At 36.4% G+C, this 21396-nt stretch overlaps 1 protein-coding gene across 4 annotated transcripts in view; it reads right to left on the bottom strand.

Annotated features, from left to right (window-relative positions):
- Positions 1–21396, bottom strand: part of EXOC2 (exocyst complex component 2) — a 127426-nt gene that overhangs the window by 57454 nt on the left and 48576 nt on the right. For 3 of the 4 annotated variants that reach the window (XM_061346617.1, XM_061346615.1, XM_061346616.1), the window contains exons 8-13: positions 21068–21213; positions 20872–20953; positions 20275–20377; positions 17003–17121; positions 4554–4679; positions 1583–1707 (exon numbers count right to left, since the gene is read on the bottom strand). In XM_061346617.1, the coding sequence (XP_061202601.1) occupies positions 1583–1707; positions 4554–4679; positions 17003–17121; positions 20275–20377; positions 20872–20953; positions 21068–21213 (701 nt within the window). The remainder of the gene's footprint in view (positions 1–1582; positions 1708–4553; positions 4680–17002; positions 17122–20274; positions 20378–20871; positions 20954–21067; positions 21214–21396) is intronic. The other variant, XM_061346618.1, reaches the window with a different exon arrangement.

The following is a 21396-nucleotide window of genomic DNA, read 5'->3' on the forward strand; positions in this document are numbered from 1 at the left end:
ACCTATAGTACTCTGTATTGTGTTCAACATATAAAGGACTATATTATCCATTAGAATGATCACGTTATATTCAGATTTAAAGACAGTGGCAATAAATAGAATATCTGCTTGAGAAATTCATTCTTTAGTTAGAGAAAAGGAAAATGACAAAATAAGCTTGAAAATTTCCTTTTCCCAGGGTATTTGTTTTCTTTTCTACTAAAGCTGCAAAGAACCGTAGAGATCTATGGTTGCAGTTCTGCTTTAGGGATAATTTAGTAGTGGAACACTATGGCTGTGATTACTTCAGGATTTAAGAACAGCAGGATATCGCAAAAATGGCACGACAAAATCAATCTCAAGAAATGAGACAATACAGCAGCAGTTAAATGGAGGAGTTTTAGATGCACAAACTTTTAGGTTGGATATAGAAGCTGATCTGAATAATATGCATGTCCAAAAGCTTGACTGTTTTCCACCTGCACTGTAATATTCCATCTCTACCTCTCTGTATAGATCTGGTCTTTAGAGCTTTTAGGACCCAGAGTAAGTCCAAACTGCACTCAGCAGAACTTCCACAGTGATAGCTGTGAAGATGAGCTGTGAACTAGTGCCTTAACACCTGTTGATGGAACAGAGAACTGCCTTTCACAACACTTCAATCATGTGTCTGTCAGACTAGCTCCTTGTGAATATATCATCACTGCAGTTCTGAAGAACAAACAACATGGCTTGAGAACTAGAAGTGAACTCTGTAAAACGTAAATGTAATTCTGTGACACGAACCCCAAAGCTATTGCATTTATCTGATAATAATTATCATGGTAAGCGATACACTACTGTCCTGGTAAGACAACTACATGTATCAAATGAATTATGAAATGTAAACTTTCAAAATCTGTTAACAGCATGCATATAAAAGCAGCATGTCATGAATCACTACTTTTATTTATCCTGCTTCTTGGATTATCAAGATTGTATTTACATAATTTGTAAAAACCAGATCATCTGAGCAAGCAGGACTAGAAGCACAGCTGATTGCAGCTGCCTGCACTTCCAGACTAGACTCCCTATAGTATGCATGTGTGTGTACTACTCTGGGCCTTGGTCATTTTGCAGCTCTGGTCTTGAACCTATCCTCACTTTCAAATACTTAAAACTCAAGAAATGAGTACTCTTGTTTCAAAGAAAGAAAACATTTTTTTTCTATATGACTGTCTTCTACACGTCTCCTCCATGCAATTTTCTATTTCTTCACATCACCAATGAAAGGTAGCTGGCCAGCTATGACTTAAGAGGTGGAACTACAGATATTGATTCCAGCATCTGGAACACACACAAACACCACTAGCAGAATTCTAAGTAATTCCACTGTATGCCTTTATTCTTTTAAAACTACAAAGAAAATTCTGACTTCTATAGGTTAGTACTGCAAGACACCTTACTAGTCAAAGCAGTATCTCTCAAATGTGTAAGAGTCTACTTATTATATAAACCTCTCTGATTAAAGCAAGTCCTCACTTCTTCCAGTGAAGTATCATAGTTCAAACAATCATTATGAAGCTTTGTTATTTAAAAGTAGCTTATATAGAAAAATCCATACCTCACTGAATAAACTTCCATTCACATAAGAAATCCAGAGCTTCCAGAAGTTGGGCAGCTGACTTACAACAAGTTTTGTCAGCTTTTCAACAAACACAACTTGTTGAGGAGCTTTGTATCGCCAAGCTAAAATGGGAAGAGAGGATGGAAAAAGCAAAATTAAAAATATTTGAACTAATAATAATTTTTTAAAAGTACTATTAGCTTGCAGCTTTGTATTACACAAGTGACTATACAGTATATATATAAACTTCCAGGTAAAAATGAAAAAAAAATAAAAATAAAGCCTGACCCATATATGTGTACATAATAGGTATGCATACAAGCTCTTTCTTCTCATCTCATACGCTTACAAACTGCTAGCACTATGATAGTACATAAAGAACAGGCCCCTTTGTAAGGGATATACAATGCAATGCACCTAATAATTCAGCCAGCAGGACTTCTGTCTTCAAGCTGTTCTAAAAGGCAAGGTCACATGAAAGCAATGAAGACATTAGAAGCTTCAAATGATGAGATCGTGATGCTGCAGAAACAGGGCTGGTAGGAGGGGCTAGTGCTTAAGGCAAACAATGGAAACGGGACTATTTGCTTTATTTACAGCTCAAAAATTTTTCCATTGTGGCTTGGGGCAAGGTGCCAATCTCTCATCTCTATTTTAATTTCTTCGGTAAAATCTTCAATCTGAAAAACAGGGGAGATTCCAACATTGTTGAGTGAACAAATCACTAACTATATAATGAAATCCCTAGATGCAGAACACACTCCTAACCTGTAACACTACAGCACTCATGTTTTCACTTCATGAACCTACTTATGCTCCTGGTACACCAGCTATTAAAACATATCAGGAAAGTAGCTTTCATTCTAGCAGCAAATATATTTTCTCTATTTCTTATCACATGGAGCAAAGAGAGGTGGGAAGGGACATAAAGAGAAAGCTGAACAGGGGCAGAAAAATATTATTAAGTAACACAGAAAATAAAGGTAACTTTTTCCATAACCATCTGCCACCTCCATTAAAGCTTTAGAATGCTTGGAACATGAATTTCTTTTTTATTTTTTTGAGAACACCTCTCGTTGTTCCCCCCCCCCCCCAAAAAACCCTAAACCAAATCAAAATGCCAACTCCCCCCCCCCCAAAAAAACACCCCAAGAACCCAAAACCCGTCAAAAAACCCCCACAAAAGTCTCCCAAACAACTAAAACCCCATAAAACAAAAACGTTCACATTTGTTGGTTTGGTTTTGGTTTTTTTGTGTGTGGTCTTTTATAAATGATAAAGTTAAAAACATATTATCCAAATAACTGCAGAAATGCAGAAAAATGTTGGTTAAAATAGCACTTTTTGTCTTTACTCTACTAGAAAATATTGACTACAGAACCATTTGGGCAAAAATATGTGCACCTTCAGTAACTAGTAGGCTAGCCTTCATCAGAACCTCACTATTTTATTGTGTGGCAGCCAGTCTTGAATCTCCTTGAGGTACAGCATGCCTTCAGCACCATCCATTTGTCAAGGTGTGTATCAAATTCTGGTCCATTTCTTCAGTGGATGAATTTGCACTACCCAAAATAATGTTCTCTTCATGGCCAAAAAGTTTAGGGACTGTATTAGTATTTGAAAAAAAAATAAAAAAAATCACAATGGAAGCCCCAAATTTGGAGAGAGACTCTAAAATAACTGAAGCGTAACTCTGCGGATAGTGATGCATCTGTTCAGAAGGCATCAGAACTTCAAAGCTTGACTAGCAAAGCTTAGTGTGGATACACACAGGATATTTGTGCCATCTTGGTTTATGACTGTCAAGAGAACTGGTTAGACCCAATAGCAAAAAAATCTGCCTTTTAACACAAGCTGTGTTAATAAAGTTCCTGATGCCAGGAAGTTGTGCCAACACTGATACAGCAATAGCGGCACTGCAACACCAAACCCCAAGTTCTAACCAAAAGGTTTCAGCTCCTTCAAGAAACGGCTTCATCTTTGCCAAAAGCTCTAGCATCAACCCGACGTTGTAAGCAGGGATGTCTGTTCCTCAACTCTGTATTTTGAAGAAACTGTGCAATTTACATTAATGTAATTACTTGGTATACATGTCTGTTTTAGGCTTGTGTAATCTACATTTTGAATACACACAACCTCAAACTGTGATGCAATTTTTCTGGCATGTGAAGATACAATGTGGCAGCACAAGAATGAAAAAATAATGACAATTGTACATTCTATGTTCTTGAAAGATTCCATTCATTCTTCTTTTTGCTCACCCCCCCAACAGATATTTATAGACGTTTTTCAAGGAAGTCCACAGAAATGGGAGAAGAGCAATATCAAAGCAGACCAAAGCCAGAAAGCTCTTCATAAACACCTGCTTTCTGCAAAAATGTACTTTGGTAAGAAATGACCCAGCCTGTGAAAAACGTTTTCTGCCTCCTGTGACTGAAAGACTTCCGAGTTAAAGTTGTTTGAACGATGGTGCTGAAGACACGACACATTTGGGCACAGCTGGCTGCAGACACACTGCTTAAGCATAGCCATACACTTTGTTTCCCTTTCTGGGTTTAAAGAATTAAAGAACAAGGACCAGATATCACAGTAATCACAGAAGGAGCAAATGCAAGGAGAGCCATCTCAGCAAATACACACAAAAAGTATAACAACAGCAAAAGGTAACTCCGGTTTTGTAGAGAGAGAAAAAAAAAAAAAAAAAGAAAAAGAAAAGAAAAAAGACTCTCATTACCTTAACTTCATTTTAAGAAGCAGATTTCAGCTATGAGCTGCTCTTTTGCTTGTAAAAATCACCAAGGACCTCTTCAGTGAGCAACAGTAAGGCATGAGAAAAAAAGCATTTGATTTGGTAACAAACCAAAACAAACACACAGAGTGTGGGTTTCTGTTTGGATTTTCTGACTACACCACACACTGGACACAGGGAACTGCAGCTTTGTTTTTCCAAATAAAAACAGATGCCTACCATCATCACGGCCAGACTGAAAACTGCTGCCCCTTTTCAATGAAGCAGTTTGACTGAGATGGCCAATTGGTGATGGACGCACATCACTGTCCAGATCCAGCATAGGGCTGTGGAGCAATGAGCTGCCTGGGAGAGAGGGGAAAAATAAAATGATTTTGCACATCAATTGCCATGAAACTGCATGCTGCGTGTGGAATTCTAATTTAACTCTGAATTGATACAAAACAAAAAGTTATCAAGCAAAAACGTTCTTAACCTTGTTTGTTTAGACTGTTTGCTCATCTACATGAATGTTATTCAGTAACACCATTACTGACTCCTGCAAGCAAAGCCAAACCCACAAGTACCATGTGGGAAATATCAGTCTTTATTCTGTATGTTTCTTTGTTCTTACTTAACTAATGCCCCACAGTTAATTGCTTGAAAGCCGTGGATAAATACGTATTTATGCCATTAGTGTCATGGCACACACTTTTTTCTTGTATGTCTAAACAAACTTTTAACAGCAAGCCTTTCTTCTGCCTCCAGCCAAAGCAGTTATGGGCAGAGCGTTCAACTACTTCTTAGATATTTGACCTATACAAGGTTCAGGTAGAAAGAAACCATCCATCATGAAGCAGATGAACTAACTGATGTATACTTGTGCATGTCTGTAAACCACCCTGTACTTATACCTATCGACAAACAAAAACAGGTATTTTTTCCCTTGGGTGCCTGACCGTATGCAAGTAAGTATTAGCAAATTTACAAGCAATGATCTAATCTAATGGAGGTGTATACTTGGAGTTTAATGTACATTTTGGAAAACAACCATGTAACAGTGACCAGGCAATGATGATTTTCTAACACGCTGTAACACTGCCAATATTTCTTTTAAAATCTATATTGCTGCTTTATGCATTTCACCTTACAGATACATTTCTGAAAGTAACCATCAAAATTATTTCAGCACTGAGCAACAGAGCTGTAACAGCTAAAGTTAAATGAATTACAATTCATAGAATTATAGAACAGCCCAGGTTGGAAAAGACCTTGAGAGATCATGTGGTTCAACCTTTCAGGGGAAAAGGAGCCTAGATGAGATTATCTAGCACCCTGTCTGGTTGCATCTGGAAAACCTCCAGTGATGGGGCCTCTACCACATCCCTGGAGAGGTTATTTCAGTGATTCATTGTTCTTACAGTAAGAAGTTTCTTTCTTACACTGAGATGAAACCTCTCCTGATAATTCATGCTGAATTTTGTAATAAGAGTCTTAATGGTTGAGTTTATATTGCTTGATCTTTTCCATCGATACCTACATTCACTTAAAATAACAGGAAGGCCACACAGTAAGAGCACCAGCTGTAACACTGCAGTACTCAGATTCAAGAGTAACACAAAGTAAAAATGATTTGAAGGATATTTATTCTGAATTAATGCTGCTGTCAGACCATGAGGGCAGTAAAGATATACCTAGTCACTTTACTTCAACAGCTGGGGCTCAAACTCAAATATTAAGTATCACAAACTTCCAATAGGTGACAGTATTGTGTTTTAGTTCCTTTTGAAAGTTCTTCCTCCCATAATTCTTTAACAGGTTTAAAAGAGATTTCCTGTGGCCTTTCACTGTGGCATTGTGATTACTGATCCAACTGTAGTTCCTCTGTTAATCTCATTACTGTTCATACTATAAGAAAATACGTAAACAGATCCAATTTGCCACATCATTCACAATAGTGACAGACATACTGAATTCCCTCTGTATGAACTAAAAATACAAAATAATAATGAGAAAGTAAAAACCTAAAGCCTGCAGAAGTTTTGTTAAGTAAGTATGTATGCTGGAAGTACAAAAAGTTAATTATGGACATGTACTATGCAACTACCCATACAGCAGAGATCTGTGTAAGATCACAGATCATTAGCATTCATAATTTAAACACCTATGATTCCTAAAACACATCTTATATGTTGTAAATTTGCAGTAATTATCTTCTGTGAAAACATTCCAGCAACCCTACAGAATGAAGCAAAACCAAAACAAATTGATTCCCTTCCAGATTAAAAAAGCATACACTGAATATCTTCAGAGATTCTACCCAGAATAAAGAGGAAAATTGCATAGAAGACCCTGTGAAATTTTACACTCCTTGAATAGTTCTTCGGCATCCATAAGAATTTGCCTCAGATTCAATGTATCTGCATTTTATTTTGGCAGGGGACAGGGAAAGGGGGAGGAATGTACACCAAGACACTGCTGGTTAAAACATATATATATGTTTAATTTGTTAATATATATATATAAAAATCCACCCAATAAAACTCCTAAAAAAACCTCTCCAAAATCAAGCAAACTGAAAAACCAGGAGTGCAGCAATGTTATTTTCACAAAAACTACAATTAGAAAAACCCATGAAAAAACATCCCTCTGATGTCTTTGCATATAATTTAGGTTCTCACCTTTCAAACACCTTGTTAATATGAGGAATTTCGGGTAAACAGATCATCTCTAAAAATGACAGTGCCAATTAAACCTCAGAATTAAGAAAAACAGACACACTTACCAAAACATCTTAATACGACTTAGTTTAATTAAAACCATTTGCCTGAGGTAGCTGAAAACCTGAAAATTCTGTATTGCTGCTGATACGCTAACCCCATGCTGCCCAAATGGTTTATATATCCACCAGTTACAGAAAACATGTAAAGAATACTCTCTTGTTCCACCAGAAAAACCACATCATCAGTTTGCAGTCGTACCAGGAAAAGAAAGTTTAACATGAACTAATTTCTTAATTGGTTGTCTAGCATTACAAGCAAGTATAACACAGCAGCAGGGAACTACAACAGCACATATACCCTCAGGACTAATAAACATCTGGAGTACATTAGCAAAGCTGATCTTGCTTTCACCCTACCAGAAGATAGCGCTTGAAGACTGCATACTAATGCATGAATCTTGTAAAAAAATGAGAGTTAACTTACAAACAATTTTTCTCCCATCCCAACTCGTTCCCTCTCTGGAGCCAGCAGCTTAAATTTAGCAGCACAATGTAATACAACGAATTTAATATTAGTATGGACTGTAGACAGTAACATTTATAAGCCTAAACAAACTACCCAAATAATAATTTACTGCCTATTCCTTATTCTGTTTGTATGCTATTTCAACATTCCTAGATCCTGAGTATAGGACAGCAACAACCTAAAGTTTCAAGAAATTAACTTTTTACTGTGCTAACACGATTTAAGAAATAAACAGCATGAATAATACATTCCTGGCATATCTTCATTTAAAAAAAAACAAAACAAAACTGCATCCTGGAAATCACAAAATTTGTTTGTTTTTCTTTCTGTTTGGTTTTTTTTTTGTTATTGTTTTGTTTTTTTTCCCAAAATATACCATCTACTTGGAGCATATCTATCAGTGACTCCAGTGCCACGTGCATATTTAACCAAGGAAACACAGGAAAAAGAAATGGTACTACATTCTCTTCTTCTACCAAAGAGTCATGACAAACCAGAAGTGTAACTAAAGTTTTATCACATTTACGACTGAAAAATCACGAATAGAGCAAATAAGATCAAAAGATCTTAACATTGCTTTTTATTAAAAAAGATTTTACTGGGTTTCAACTTCTTGTGCACAGATATTTTAAACGTAAGAAGGATGAAATTAAAACACTCAGATGCCATGTGAAATATATGTAGTTCAACAGTTTTGCTAAGCCCTCTTCTCTTGCGCAGTAAGATCTCATCAAAACAAAGATCTAAAAGAAAGCACAATGCTTTTTGAGGTAATTTAATTTGTCCTTTTGTGTTCTGTAAATCAAGTCACCTGTGCTGACCCCAAACTGCAGGTTTACTCCAAGTTTATCAGTACTGCAGTACCTATGGCTCATGTACATACCTTGACCCCACTTTTTTGAATGTTACCTGCATGCTCTTGGCTTGCACCATGTTACAGCCTCTGTTAAAAAGACAACTAACATGAAGTTTACCTACAGTAGATTTTTCCATGATCTGCAAACCAGTCAATGATTTAAAAATTTTTAAATGCAGCTTTACTTTAAAATTTCAAAACTATTACCAAATTGAGTGTAAAAATTGCTCTGCAATATCAGTGTCTTCACAACTCTGCTTCTTTTGTTTTGTTCTCCCCTCTCAGCCTGAGAGGCAGAGGCTTCTCAAGGGGGTCACGCATCTCCCTTCTGTAACCCAGCTTCAGCCACTCTGCAATTCTGCCAGCCACTGCACTACTTACATGGCATTCGGCTAAGGCTTCTTATAAAAGCTGCTGGTTGATCAGGGGATAATATAAGGCCAGTACTTTTTGCAGCAACAAAGAAAATTGTTAAGAAGTGTCCAACCTCAGGCTAAATGGTGGTTTTTTTAGTGTGATTTTCTATGCTAAGTCAAACATCAGTTATTACACAGCCTTGCAGCATACATACACATACACAGCATGTATATGAGCAAGATTTAAAAAAAAGAGAGCCTACGGATGTGCAACCAGGTGAATACAGTTACTGTATTCTTTCATCCATTATGTATCTTACAGTGAACTTTCTCACAGGCTACAATAGTAAGGGAAGGCTGATCTATAGCCTCTGGACTCTCTGAAGGGCGTCAGACTTCCTTACCAGCCTCAAACACCTTTGAACATTTTTTCCTGTGCACAGCAGGCCCTTGTCCTGTGCTACAGCCTGACCACCCACTGTTGCTTGTTGACCAAACACACAGTGCCCGGAGCCCGCACGGACACAACCAGTGTAAGACTCCTTTCAAGGACACTGTATTGAGAATTTCAATTTGTCTAGGCAAGAAATTAGGCCAGGAGGAGAAATTACCAAAAAATTAACCTGCTCAACAGACGAATAACTCATTTGACTCTTTTTCTTGAATACTTTTTCTTTCTTTTCCTTACATTTACTAGAAATATGTCAGTTTTAAGTGATCAAGAAGAAAATGGGTTGTATTTCTATCAGAGATGAACACGGAAGATAAAATTGCTACACTTTACAGAAAAAAACATTTTTGAAATACATTTAAAAAAAGAATGCTTTTTTAAAACTTAAGGCTGGTCTCCATTATATTAAACATTCATAAAGAAACTGTTTTTCAGTTTATCACAGAAAGGTTAATTGGGCCTATTATTTCTAGTGGTTATTTAAGCATTTCTCAGCCTAAGGGTAGACCTTATTGTCAGTCTTGCAGGCCAAAAAATACTGAAGCAAGAGCCAAACACTTTAAGCTCAGAATATAAATAAAAATGACATCATTTTACTAGCACTAACTCCAGTGGACATCAAGATCATCATCAGCTTTGAAAACAACCAGCTTTTAGTTAACTGCCCAAATAAGGCCTTAAAAGACTAAAGCAGACACCAAGATAAAATTCTGGCCTCAGACGTTTAACTTTATCTTTAGTACTACTAATGTTTTCAATCTAAATTTTAAACTACCTGTGCTGCTTTTTCATCACAGTATTTTCTTTTTTTTTTTATAATGCTTTCAATATTATAAATACTAAATAAGAATGCCCTCTTCACTTCTGAACATGTCAGGTTCTACTAAAAATTCCAAGTAACAGTGGAGTTACAGATACAGGTGGTAAAAGAGGAAAACAAATCCAGTGTCAAATTCTGTACTGATTAACTTTTTTTTTTTTTTAATTAATAATCCATTAAGGGTTTGCTTGACATCTGCTGTCAAAAGGGTATTTCTGCTATGGACAGGGGATGTGGTTTAGACATGAAATGGCTCCCAGCTGCAAGAATTCTTCTTCCAGATGTACAGTAAGCAAAGGCAATGGAAGAGAACCAGCTGCTAGGATAACAAATTGAAAAGGCCCTTTTGACACAAGCCTTGCCGGCCTGTCTGATCTAACAAAGATGGATCATTCATTGCAAGGTGAATAGAATCTCAGTGTCGCACAGAAGAAAAAACAACACGGTCTAGCATCCATCTCTTTCCTTCACACTATGTACAGCTGCTGTTACTCTGGCGCAGAAATAGCCTGCAGAGTTTCTGCAGTATTTGGAGAGTGGTGCAACATACTTTTGAGAGCTCTAAAAATTACACTTCTTTTTCCAGTAATAAGAACTACAACAAAAATCACAATGACTGAATTAGTATACTCCTGTTTCAATAGCTGTATCCATTTTAGGAACTTTCATAGGTTGCATATCCAATATTTGCAACCCAAAGGGTAGCAGAAAGATTACACTACAACTGTGTGTTTCCATTTATAGTTTTAACTTCTAAGGGTTATTTATTAACAGATAGCTTATCTGCAATCACATTACATAGTATCTCAGAAAGACCTGTTACAAAATGAAGACTTATTCAGTTAGTCTGATAACTGCATTAGAGTTACTGGCTATCCATTTTAGCTCAAAGGATCATGAAACCTAGTAAGCCACTATTAAAGTCTAACCAAATAAGCACTGGCCACACAGAAAACAGTCTTAACCTCCATAGCTTCTTTTCCTGATACTCATGTTAAGAATCCATTCCTTAACTCGTTTTGGCTATCTGCCCAGTGCCCTAGGAAAATTTAAAACTAAACCTCATTTATTTACATTTATTTTCATGTCATTTTACATCATTATATCCCCCATGTTTCCTGTACTCCACCAAGTCTGAGAAGCATAAACCATAGTGAAAAACTACAATTACGGCCTAATAATAGACTAATTGCCAAGTAAAGTTAAAAATATGTAAATTTTACAAATATGTAAAATCCTAACTGAAGGAAACAATTTACTATTCAGGTACCAGGTTTGAAAGTCCCCAGACTTCTACAAATCCTAAGTTCAAAGTTCAGAAGCAGCAGTTCAGACTTTAGCCAATACAAAGGATAAAATACCAGCACAATTCAGTTTCTAATTCAACAATTCAGTTTCTAATTCATCTCTTGCTAGCAATTAAAGACACAGTTTTGAGAGAGCATAACGCTCTTCTATGTTAAGTTTTAAATTCACAGCCTTCAAAAATGTGTTTTCATGTCTATTCAGTCTCATCTCCCTCTCTCTAACATAGCTACATACTAAATAAAAGCAGCAAACTGTCTTTGCCTACATCAGGTCCTTCCAGTGGGCAGCAACAGTGGGATGTGATCAGATATATAAAAAGAAATCCATCAATAGTTTAGGAAGTAAGTTTGTAACCATGAAAAACCCCAAAGTTTTCAAAACCAATAAAAGCGCACAATTGTTGTGTATTCCATTAGTAAGGCAAACATATTAAATAGAAAGCATAAAAAGTTAATAAATTCATATATTTACAAGAATTACTATGTCAGCAGAGGTAGATTTCAAGTGAGTTGCACATGCGTCCCATATCTACAGCTGTACCTCTAATGGAAGAATCTGAGCATCAGAGAAGCAGAAGAACAGCTTAACGTAAGGACACAAGCACAGGAGCTTTATGATTTTGTCACCCCTTGTACTGCCTCATGCTTTAACTGTGACTTAGGCTATGATGTTTGGTCCCTTTGTTTTGGCTGCTCATACTTTGGAGCACCTCAGAGCAGGAGAAATTCTGATCTGCTGTCATATATGCATATTCACCCACCCCTTAAAACACGTGGGCCTGAATTGCAATAATTTCTCTTAGTATGTACATCATCTGCCTGCATTTTTTTTTTTTTTTTTTTTACTTTACAGTTGAGGAACTATGCCTATGCAGAGCAAGAAATAGGCTGAAGGCAATGATGGGTGAGTAGCAACAGCTGTATTTGAACATGTAATGAAACATTAATCAATACAATTTCAGAGTAATTGGCAAACCAGCATGGCTGTTTGAGTGGGAACAGGGTGTTAACATACTGCAAAGACATTCTTCAAGTGAAATACACTCAAACATACTGCTGTAACATACTTTGTACACAGGACTTGAGAGAATTCCCCATACTACTTGTACCCATTGAAATAAATGTAACCAATTACCTAATGATCGTATTATTTCATCTTTTACTATTAAGAACTGTCTATTAAAATCAAAGGAAACATCCAATTGAACAATTTGCTGTTGGTAGTTGTCAGCCTTTAAGTCGCACTGCCAAATTATCTGACAAAGCTCAGCACAGCTTGATATACCTTTCAGTTTTGGGAAATAATATTAACACAAGTCGGAGTAAGTGAAAACAGACAGTATTTGAAATACATAGGACTTCTGTTCCTTGAAACAAATTCCAGGAGAAAACTCCAGACTATTACAGCCTTGTAAACTTGCCAGCTTCTTCTTTCAGGCTGCATCAGAGATTGTACTATGTTATGAAACTTTATGAAATTGTTCTAAGACATGCTTACAGCTGCAGAGAACTACCACAAAATGGGGCTAACCTCTGGTAACATTCAAGTACAAAGGGTTTTCCCCCTTCCCCCCCCCCCTTTTTTGTTTCTTTAAAAAAAAAAAAAAAAAACCCAAAAACCAAAACACCCAGCAACAACCCAAACCACACCTTTTCATGTAATAGTACTACTGGGAGTGAAGGATTCGCGCTTAGATCAAAACAGATATACTTAAGATATAAAACCAAAGGAATTTAAATACACAATTTTCTGATAGTACCTTCCACCACACCAGCATGTATATTAGCTCACTCCTCAGCTATGCTTAGGAGATTCTTATCAACAAGAGGGCAAACATCAAAGACAAAAAACCTACAGAGGATGCAGAAAAGTAGATTTACTTCTCATCAATATCAGAGATTTGTTCTGACTGTCATTATGAAGCAGACAATACGTCAATAAATCTCTTAAAGAAGACAGCAGAAGATGATGCATCTAAGTTGTAATTACTACTAACTTGTAATTACTTGTAACTGGTATATTAACCATGCCAAGTGCAAGGTCCCACACCTGGGTCGGAGCAATCCCAGGCACAGCTAAAGGCTGGGCAGAGAAGAGATTCAGAGCAGCCCTGTAGAGAAGGACTTGGGGGTGTTGACTGATGAGAAAATGAACATGAGCTGGCTTCAGTGTGTGCTCGCACCCCAGAAAGCCAACCGTATCCTGGACTGCATCAAAAGGAATGTGATCAGCAGGTCAAAGGAGGTGATCCTGCCCCTCTACTCTGCTCTCGTGAGACCTCACTTGGAGTATTGTGTGCAGTTCTGGTGTCCTCAAGATCAAAAGTACATGGAATAGTTGGAACAAGTCCAGCGGAGGGCCATGAGAATGATCAGGGGACTGGAGCACCTCCCATATAAAGATAGGCCGAGAGGGTTGGGGCTGTTCAGCCTGGAGAAAAGAAGGCTGCATGGAGACCTCATAGCAGCCTTCCAGTATCTGAATGGGGCCTGCAAGGGTGCTGGGGATGGACTCTTCCTTAGGGACTGTAGTGATAGGACAAGGGGCAATGGGTTAAAACTTAAACAGGGGAAGTTGAGGTTGGATATAAGGAGGAAATTCTTTACTGTAAGGGTGGTGAGGCACTGGAATGGGTTGCTCAGGGAGGTTGTGAATGCTCCATCCCTGGCGGTGTTCAGGTTGGACAGAGCCTTGTGTGACATGGTGGTGGAGAGAGCCTCATGTGACATGGTTTAGTGTGAGGTGTCCTGCCCATGGCAGGGGGGTTGGAACTAGATGATCTGAAGGTCCTTTGCAACCGTAACTATTCTATGATTCTATGATTCTACTAAATTGTTAGCCTGCTAGTAGTGTGAGACAACTGGAGCAACTTTTTACCACAAGAGTACTCTGTTGGATTATTATAACAGTGTCAAAATTTGGAGCAAATTCTACTTGGAATTCACTTAGGTTTGATTTTTAGCTTGTTTAACAAGTAATCACAAAGTTAATCTTTCCCTTGTGAACACATCACAGCCAGTAAATAAATTCTTTAAGAATATTTACTTTTGACAATCGGCTACAAAAATCCTGTACCAAATGTCTAATCGAGTTTCCAAAAAAAAGACTTCTCTAGGTAAGAAAAGCAAAGGCTTTTGTCCAAGTCCAAATCCATTTATGTAGTAAAATTCACATGGAACAGCTCAGACCACAGCTCTGCTTTGAAAACCGGTAACAAAAAAATGCTTTTGCACAAACTCAGCTGAAAGTTGAAAAATTGTGCACAAGTGCAAAAATAGATATGATCTGCTACTGAGGTTTAAGTTTATTATGCTGAAAAGTTTTGACTCAGTCAGTTTGAACCCACAGATTCAGAGTCAGAAGAGCTAAACCAAGAACAGCCAGAAACTGTTGGCATGTTCAAGGTAGAACTGTAATCACTGTGCACTTAACTGCAAAATATGCGATAGGAAGACTCCATCTGCTAGGAACAATACCTATTTGTCTTTGCTGAAAAGGACAACCTAGAAAAGGTTTCAAAGCCCTTTTAATAGTCTTATGACCCACCTCTTTCTCCAAATGCATGATATACAAAAGAATCTTTTTTGGAAGCATGTTGTACAGACTTCAATGTTTGAAAATTTATTGCCTTTTTTTTTTTTTTAATAGCCTGTGAATTTAGGAACATATAAAACACATTTGTAGCTTATTTAAGTTGATTATTTTCCTCAAAGTCTTAAGTAGCCAATTTGATATCTAGTCAATCCCCACGGTTTTTCTGTTTGAAAAGCATACTTCTATTAAAGTAGATTAAAATACATTCAATGGCTCAGATCACAATCAGCACTATTCTACTTGGCAATTAAAAACAATTTTTCTGAGTTTTCTTTTTAACTTCTCCCAGCTTTTCAAAATTAAAAATCTAGAGAAAAAAAAAAAAAAATCACACTTAGCAATCTTCTCCCTTATCCTACTAGATACTAAATGAGAAATTCCATCAACTGGGATTAATTCTTAAGTATTTTACAATCTGTGCAAAAACTACATCAGTAAGGACCACATAAAAGGCTGAAGAAAACTACTGAAATTCAATGAGCTCTTTAATAAAAGTAATACTATATTAGCATTTGTTTCATACATGCACTAAATATTAACTATTCACACATGCATTTACCTGGCATTTGGGTTACTTGAATTCCCTCTTCTGTGAGCCCAAACAAAGCTAACATAATAGCCCCTTTGATATTAAGGCTGAGGTAAGCAGATTTTTTTGCAAGAAAAACACCAAACAGGTTGAGATTTTCAAGACAAACCTAGGAATTTAGACACATTTTTCATTCATTTACTGGAGCCTGAATATCAAAATCATTATAGACTACTAAACCAAAAACATCTTGAGCACTTTGTACCTTCATGCTCCTGTTTTTCTTGTTAAGAAGCTAAGAGATGGCTAAATAATATTTTGCAAGTGAAAGGAGAAAAAGCAAGCTTAGATTTGTTAACCACAGCTGTTTTTACAAGTGAGTTTTGCTCCCGATAACTGCATTTTGCAGGGGTCATGGTGGTGTCATGTCAGGGTTTTTGACAAGGGGGGAAGATGGGGAGGTTTTAGAAACATTCTGAATTTTGAGCAAGAAGTCAAGAAGCCAACCTGGTGTTTCAGCTGGTCCCACAGCACTTCACACTGTGTTGTGGAACAAAGAGATGTTAAACCTCCTGCAGCAATTTTACAGCACATTTCTAGCACATTTCTGCAGTAGCTCCAACTCAGTAAAGTTTTTGTGGTGTCTCAGAATAGAACACCTTATTTGGTTTGGGATACACATTCACTAAACATGGGAGTTACCTATACGCCAAGAGAGACCAGATTCCGATATGCCTACTCATTTCAGAAACAGCAGCAAACTCTGAGACTTCTTGAGAAATAAGGCACTACTTATCGGTTTTCAATTTGAAAATCCAGTTAACAGATTTTACTATAAGCCCCATACAGCCAACCTTTTGAAAATACAGAAATGTGAAGGATCGTGTTAACTGGTATACAAGTTGCTGACACACCTGAAAGCAATACCTATACATTTCTTGGGGAGCAACAATGGCAAAGACAAAGACAATACAACTAAGTACTTCTATTGGTCTTAATATAATATTTTCTAAATACCCTATCTGTCCAGCTCACAGGTCTGTGCCTGAACACTAATCTGAATCTTGAAACTGCACATGAACAAAGAATGAGACAGCACCATGCTATTATTCTGCCTATCAAGAAATTAAACATTATTCCACTATGCCCCAATGCCCTGCATTTCCATATACTAACAGCATATCTTGTGACAAAGAAATCCGTCAGAAAGCAATCCAAACTTCATGGGACCTGAAAGGAGTATTCTGAGAGGACAGTAAGCTTCAGATAAATGATTGAAATCTAACTCTTTTCTAATGTAAAGAGCTTAAAAGTTGTAAGTTAAACAAAAAGAAAACTCAAACTACTGTTTTGTTTTTATAACAGTATAAAGAAAAAAATACAAGACAGTATTCAACTTTGAAAAGCTATCAAAATTGATGGGAACCCCCCCAAATATCATTTGTACACTAAGACTTGTCAAATAAAACGCAATGCCAAATTCCTAGATGTCAAATACATATATGTAGAAGAAAAATATATCCTTGCCTTTTTGTTCTTTAACATAGCTCTCCTTACAGTTGTGCATGAGCTGCAGAATCCACTGATGTTGAGCACCAATGCACTGCCAAGCAGGGTCCCCAGGCGCGTGAAGATCAGAAAGATATCTGTAAAACAGAGTCCAAAAATCACAGCTCTGACTTGACACACTGAAGGCCGCATTAAAACAGAGCAAAAATGTACTAAGAAATGTTTTTTTTAATATAGATATATAAAAAAAATTTCAAGAATAGTTAAGATACACTCATACCCAACAAGCACAAGCTTTGCATTCTCCCTTCATCCTTTAGTGAGGTAAAATTTTATCTAAAAACCTTAGAGAAATAAACAAAACCATATATATTTAATTATTATATTAATATGCATTTTCAGTTGTGCCTCAAATACTTGGGAAATCAAGCTCTTTATCTGCCATGGCTGCAGCACAGTACTTCATGTCGTCACTGATTCCAAGTTAAACATCTCAAGCACATAAAACATGGTATTTTTCTTCCCATTTTACTTGTCCTGATTGTATCATCATGTAACCTTAACAAGTACAGTAGAAATTACTTTTTGGCAGCTCATTAATTTTAGCACACACATATATAAACAATGTAAACCAAGCTCCTTGACTGTGGTGGAGGCTTTTTTTTTGTTGTTGTTGTTGGTGTTTTGGGGGGTTTGGGGTTTTTTTTTAATTTCTTTGTGGGGGGCAGAGTATAGTACAGTTGTGGTTTTGTTGTTTGGCTGTTGTTTTGGTTTGGTTTTTTTTGTTGGGTTTTTTTTGCTTTTTTGGGGGGGTGTTGTTTTTTTGGGTTTGTTTTTTTTTTTTTTAGGGGTGAGATTTATTTTTTTTGCTCATTCTATGATGTGCACACAAAGTCCAGAGAAAAAAAGAATGGGGAGAGATAATGAAAAGCAGTGGGGCTTCTAAGATACAGAAACAAATCATGCTCTGATTTTTGGGGAGAGAGAAGTATTAGAGTCATCTCCTGCAATTTCAATGAGAAAACAAAAGTAACAAAGTCAAACGTATGGCATTCAAGACAATTTGACAACAGTACTTTCAAAAGAGTATTTTCAAAAAGCAGTAGCTGCTTTATTATTTAATGCACTCCACATTCTGCATTAGTGACTCAGATCAGGTTAAAAAATTCAAGATGCTCAAAGTGAAGTACAATGATTTATTATCTTAAGCAGTGCAGAGAATGTTTAAGTCCTTCACAAAAGCTGAATTACTACAATAATGCCTACTGTTAATTAAGACTGTACTGCAAAATCCTGCCTTCTTTAACAACTGCCTGCAGTACTTGAACAAAAATAAACTGTCAAAGTAGGATTGGCTGGATGGATGAGAACATTACATGACCAACCATTTTGACAGGGTGACATTTATAAATTATGAGCTCAAGGCTTTCCTTAGTGTTAAGGGGGCCTTCAGTCTTTGCTTAGACAAAATAAAAAAAATTACCACTGACCTTTGAAAAAAATACATCTACGTGGTTGTTAAGTGATATGGTAAACTGTTTCTGAAAAGTATAAAATAATTAGCACTGTAAATACCATAATAAAATGGGAAGAAAATAAGAACTGAAGCCTAATTATAAAGATCAACATTGAATATCTGAGGGGGAAAACCACAGTATCTCAAGTCTTGCTCAGCCTTGACATTGGAGACACACAAAACAAACATATCTAGGAAGAAAAAGTCTCTTAAAAATGCAAACAATTGTACAATTAGGATTTTGTTAATTTCCTCTTAACTTTCTTCACAGCACTTCAGCTTTCTTCACACCTTTCCGCCAGAAAATGTCCATTAGTACAACCACATCAGCATATCTAGAGTAGTGGAACTAATTTAATTGCTTTGTATGCTGGGATTCTCCTAATTTATTAGAACTAAATTGTTTCACATTTGTCCACTGTCTGCTCTCCTGCATTATACTGCTCTACGTGTGGTAGTTACATCAACACAGTCTGCTTTAAGATAGGCTGGGATACTTTTTAAAGACTCAATACTTCAAGGCAAGGGTCTAGAGAAAACTAAAAAGAAATAAAAAAAAAAAAAACCCAAACCAACACAAAACCCACCAAAAAAGTCTAAAAAAGAAAGAAAAAAAAAACCCAATAGAATCAACTGTTTATACAACTCTGATTCTTAGAATTCTTCTAAGAATCCTCAGAAGAGGTCTTAGTGGCTTAGATAAAGAAGCTGCTTAGAGAGCAGCAGAGTTTCCAAGACTGACACAGAAAGGAAACGGTAGTGTCTTTTTCAGAGACACAAAATGCTTAACTACCTTAAAAGACAGTTCCAATAAATAGGCAATATTTATATACCACTCAGAAGAATGAGAAGTGCTCCACATAAATTATACTGACAACAATGACCAGTGTACAACTAGCATTACATAAAGGGACCTAAGATACCTATTCTTTACTTGGTCCAGTGTGACCAGGCCTCGTGAGCATACAGAACAAAGACTTCGTGCAGGTGTCAATTTTTAGAATGCTTTTCACATAGCCTGTTTGGTCTGTGTCTTCTGAAATAACTGAAAAGAGCTCTAAGGATGTCAAGCCACACTAGGACACCATGTAACATCCAAAACTCAAATGCTTTTTAAGTAAAGCCATCAAATATTCTAGCGCACTTTAAAATTCGCCTCCAAAGGCTGTAAACAAGGTTAAGGTCTCCCAATAAAAGATCCAACCCACTCATGTCAGTATGCCTACAACAAGCTTCAACATCACCTTTCTGAATAACAGAAAAGCTAAGAATTTCTATACTTATTTAGACTGAGTAGTAAAAGAGCCAAAACCAAATTTAAGTGACAGTTTGGATTAAAAGCTGCCTATTATCTCACTCAGGATGATTCAATGTCAACACCAAATCAAGCTGAAGTGTAAAACAAGTTAATAAGGAATTTATTTTGTGATCTGCAGCCTATGAACAATCACTTCAGACACAGCTTGCAACATGATGGTTTTAGAGGAAGTAAGAGAATTGAAACATGCATTTAAGATTTAAAAAAATTAAATTCAAATTTCAATTACCCTTCATGAAATTGCTCTAATCCAAGAACTGCTTTTCAGTCATTCAATAAACAATCAAGTACCAATCCACTGCCATTATTTACATAATCATGAAATCTTGAAGTACTCCAAGTACAGCTTTAAAATTAGTATTTAAGCCATAGTAAAAACAGTCAATACCCTACTTAGGAAAGATTCAAATACATATCTAACACTATGCTTGACAAAGACACTAGTCAAATGCTTACCTTATATAACGTTTCTGATCATGCAATGTTGATGGAGTTTCAAGCAGCTTATCCAACAGAAGTTCTCTTAAAGCTTCAATTCTAGTTTCAACTTCAGCATAATCTAGGAATAGGGAGAGGAAATAAATCCAATGTGTGCCTTCAGATGTGGTATGAACTGAAAATTATGTTATTTTTCTAGGATATCAGACACTTTAGAGTTAATGTGTAAATAAATATAACTAATTTCATAACAAGGCACATCAGAAAAATCTGTATATGACAGTGCTACAAAAATATAAAATTGGACTTTGAAGTCTTTCCAATGATATGCCAGTGAGATACCCAAAGTCACATTTTAGATACTGTAACCTTTTTTATGCCCAGTAATACCAAGCCTTAATAAATAAATAAAATTGGCTGCGATTTCACATTTTGTAATATAAACCCCACCCAGAAAACTTGACAGAAACACTCTTTAGAGTAATTGGTTCTTACAAATCTGTATTTGTATGTATTAAAAAGTATATGAACCCACGTAAACCTCTTTAAACTACTATGTGCTTTTTAGCCTTTGGGGGGGGGGGAAGCAGGCAAATAACAGAACCCATATCTTACATTTTTTGAATACTTGAACCTCTGTCTTTCCAAACAGTGACTTGGCTTTTTCATAGTCATTAATAACCACATCATAATCACCCTTAAAAGAAAACAAAAAGAAACAAAACCACACATAAACAACTAACATTCATATCTGTCAAGAAAAGGGTAACAGTAATTTCAGCAACAGAAAAGTATTTTTAAAGGATTATACCTTCTGGATATTTCTTTCAATATTCAAGGGAAGGTTGAAAAGAAATTTAAAACGCTGAAGAACATTAAGAGCGTTTCTTGTTGAATCAGCTTTGTCCTTGCGACCCAGCACTTCTTGGAATAAGGTATCTGCTGTATTACTGGCTCCTATTTTAAAAAGGATGAAAATAAAAAGTAGAGTAATTGGTTTCAATGACATACAGATTTTCCTCATTTTAATGAGTCATTCAAGATTTTTCAGAGCATATGAGTAATTATTGCTCAATTTTTATACTTTTTTGTTCAACTCTGTTAACATTTTACAACTGATGAAATACTATTTCACAGCGA

The sequence above is a fragment of the Neopsephotus bourkii genome, unplaced genomic scaffold (assembly GCF_033783945.1).
Source record: "Neopsephotus bourkii isolate Nb327-2 ecotype Australia unplaced genomic scaffold, CSIRO-AGI_Nbou_v1 NB_272, whole genome shotgun sequence".
Lineage (NCBI taxonomy): Eukaryota > Metazoa > Chordata > Aves > Psittaciformes > Psittacidae > Neopsephotus > Neopsephotus bourkii.